The sequence below is a fragment of the Cebus imitator genome, unplaced genomic scaffold, assembly GCF_001604975.1.
Source record: "Cebus imitator isolate Cc_AM_T3 unplaced genomic scaffold, Cebus_imitator-1.0 Scaffold60, whole genome shotgun sequence".
NCBI classification, from domain to species: domain Eukaryota; kingdom Metazoa; phylum Chordata; class Mammalia; order Primates; family Cebidae; genus Cebus; species Cebus imitator.
The window spans coordinates 4463561-4466060 of NW_016107375.1; the positions used below are offsets into that span (position 1 = coordinate 4463561).

At 54.5% G+C, this 2500-nt stretch overlaps 1 protein-coding gene across 1 annotated transcript in view; it reads left to right on the plus strand.

The window, feature by feature from the left end:
- The first annotated feature begins 1168 nt into the window (after positions 1-1168).
- The window catches only part of SKOR2 (SKI family transcriptional corepressor 2), a 43552-nt gene continuing 42220 nt past the window's right edge, over positions 1169-2500 (plus strand). The window contains exon 1 of the mRNA XM_017529683.2: positions 1169-2500. This exon is cut by the window's right edge and continues 1306 nt beyond it. Coding sequence (XP_017385172.1) covers positions 1203-2500 — 1298 coding nt within the window. The 5' untranslated portion in view covers positions 1169-1202.

A 2500-nucleotide genomic window follows, 5' to 3' on the forward strand; every position in this document is an offset into this window, starting at 1 on the left:
TTTTTTTTTTTTTTTTTTTTTTTTTTTTTTGTATTTTCAGCTTACTGAATATTCCCTCATTGTGGCATTCTGTTGACTGGAGGTGAAGTTAGAAATTTTACCGCAGGTCCAACCTGGGATTTCAACTTTCAACGTTCCCACACATTACCTAGTCCACCGATTAGCTGTATGGTGGGGCAGCTTTTCCCTATAAAGATATAGAGCTATCGAAATAAGTCAGGGGAAAAAAGTCACAGAAGGTGGTTCGCATCAAGCTAAATAAAAATTGCCTTTTGAGGTCTGCCAATGAAGATCTCCAAGAATTGTTCGTTCCTGTGTACTCTCTCTGGGTTTAACACGCTTGCCTGTACTTACTTTCTTATCATCATGGAAAGGACAGGAAAACACTTTTTAAATGATTACAATCTTCAACTTCATGTTTTTAAGCTACCTACCTATCTGAGACCAGAACCGCTCAGTTCAGCAAGTAGGTTTTTAAAAAACTGGAACACTGTATTTTGGTGCAACTGTGTATATGACTATGTATATTTTTCACTTTTCAAAAAAAAAATTCTAATTACAGTAACAAAATATCTAATAGCAAGAATGAGGGAGAAAGGATTTCGTTTTGCTTTAATGAGGGGAGTTTCAACCAATAATAAATTTCCCCAAGGAAACCACGGACACCACGAACATCGCTTTTTAAAGGATTTTTGGGTTTATTTTTTAACCAAAATCAATCTATCTCCAAGCAAATGAGAATAATCTCTCTTTAAATTTGGGCTTCAATGGCCAAGCCCCAGTTTTCCATAACTTTTATCATCTGTACCAGTTGCAAGTGTCATTACTACCTAATTTCTAGGTCAAACCATTTTATTCTAACAGCTTCTATAAATCCGGGATAAGGTCTTGGGTTTCTTAGGAATTCACTGCTTTTGAGCAAAATAGATAGTTAATTCACTTTAAATGTTTAGAAGTGCAAATACCTGCATTTCTAAGGGACGACCTTGAAGGAAATTAAGAGATGACATTCTTGTGTTCAAAACTTAGTCGTTTTTTCCAGTAATAATCATGCCTTAACCAAAGCAAGAAAGTTGTTCTAATTCTTTGGTTAGCGACTCACCCACCCCTCTGTCTGAAAAGGCTCAAGTCAGCGCTTTCTCCTTTCCCTTCCAGTGTCCGAGGCAGACCTGTGGGGCTCGGCCCGGGGTTCTGCGGCGGAGATGGCTTCCAGCCCGCTGCCGGGGCCCAACGACATCCTGCTGGCGTCGCCGTCGAGCGCCTTCCAGCCCGACGCGCTGAGCCAGCCGCGGCCAGGCCACGCCAACCTCAAACCCAACCAGGTGGGCCAGGTGATCCTCTACGGCATTCCCATCGTGTCGTTGGTGATCGACGGGCAGGAGCGCCTGTGCCTGGCGCAGATCTCCAACACTCTGCTCAAGAACTTCAGCTACAACGAGATTCACAACCGCCGCGTGGCGCTGGGCATCACGTGTGTGCAGTGCACGCCGGTGCAGCTGGAGATCCTGCGGCGTGCCGGGGCCATGCCCATCTCATCGCGCCGCTGCGGCATGATCACCAAACGTGAGGCCGAGCGTCTGTGCAAGTCGTTCCTGGGTGAAAACAGGCCGCCCAAGCTGCCCGACAACTTCGCCTTTGACGTGTCACATGAGTGCGCCTGGGGCTGCCGCGGCAGCTTCATCCCCGCGCGCTACAACAGCTCGCGCGCCAAGTGCATCAAATGCAGCTATTGCAACATGTACTTCTCGCCCAACAAGTTCATTTTCCACTCCCACCGCACGCCCGACGCCAAGTACACTCAGCCAGACGCAGCCAACTTCAACTCGTGGCGCCGTCATCTCAAGCTCACCGACAAGAGCCCCCAGGATGAGCTGGTTTTCGCCTGGGAGGACGTCAAGGCCATGTTCAACGGTGGCAGCCGCAAGCGCGCACTGCCCCAGCCAGGCGCGCACCCCGCCTGCCACCCGCTCAGCTCTGTCAAGGCGGCCGCCGTGGCCGCTGCGGCCGCGGTGGCCGGGGGCGGGGGTCTGCTGGGTCCCCACCTGCTGGGCGCGCCCCCGCCCCCGCCGCCGCCACCGCCACCCCTGGCTGAGCTGGCGGGCGCCCCGCACGCCCATCACAAGCGGCCGCGCTTCGACGACGATGACGACTCCTTGCAGGAGGCCGCCGTAGTGGCCGCCGCCAGCCTCTCGGCCGCAGCCGCAAGCCTCTCGGTGGCCGCTGCCTCGGGCGGCGCGGGGACGGGCGGGGGCAGCGCCGGGGGCGGCTGTGTGGCCGGCGTGGGTGTGGGCGCGGGGGCCGGCGCGGGGGCCGGGGCCAAAGGCCCCCGCAGCTACCCAGTCATCCCGGTGCCCAGCAAGGGCTCGTTCGGGGGCGTCCTGCAGAAGTTCCCGGGCTGCGGCGGGCTCTTTCCGCACCCCTACACCTTCCCGGCCGCGGCCGCTGCCTTCGGCTTATGCCACAAGAAAGAGGACGCGGGCGCCGCCGCCGAGGCCCTGGG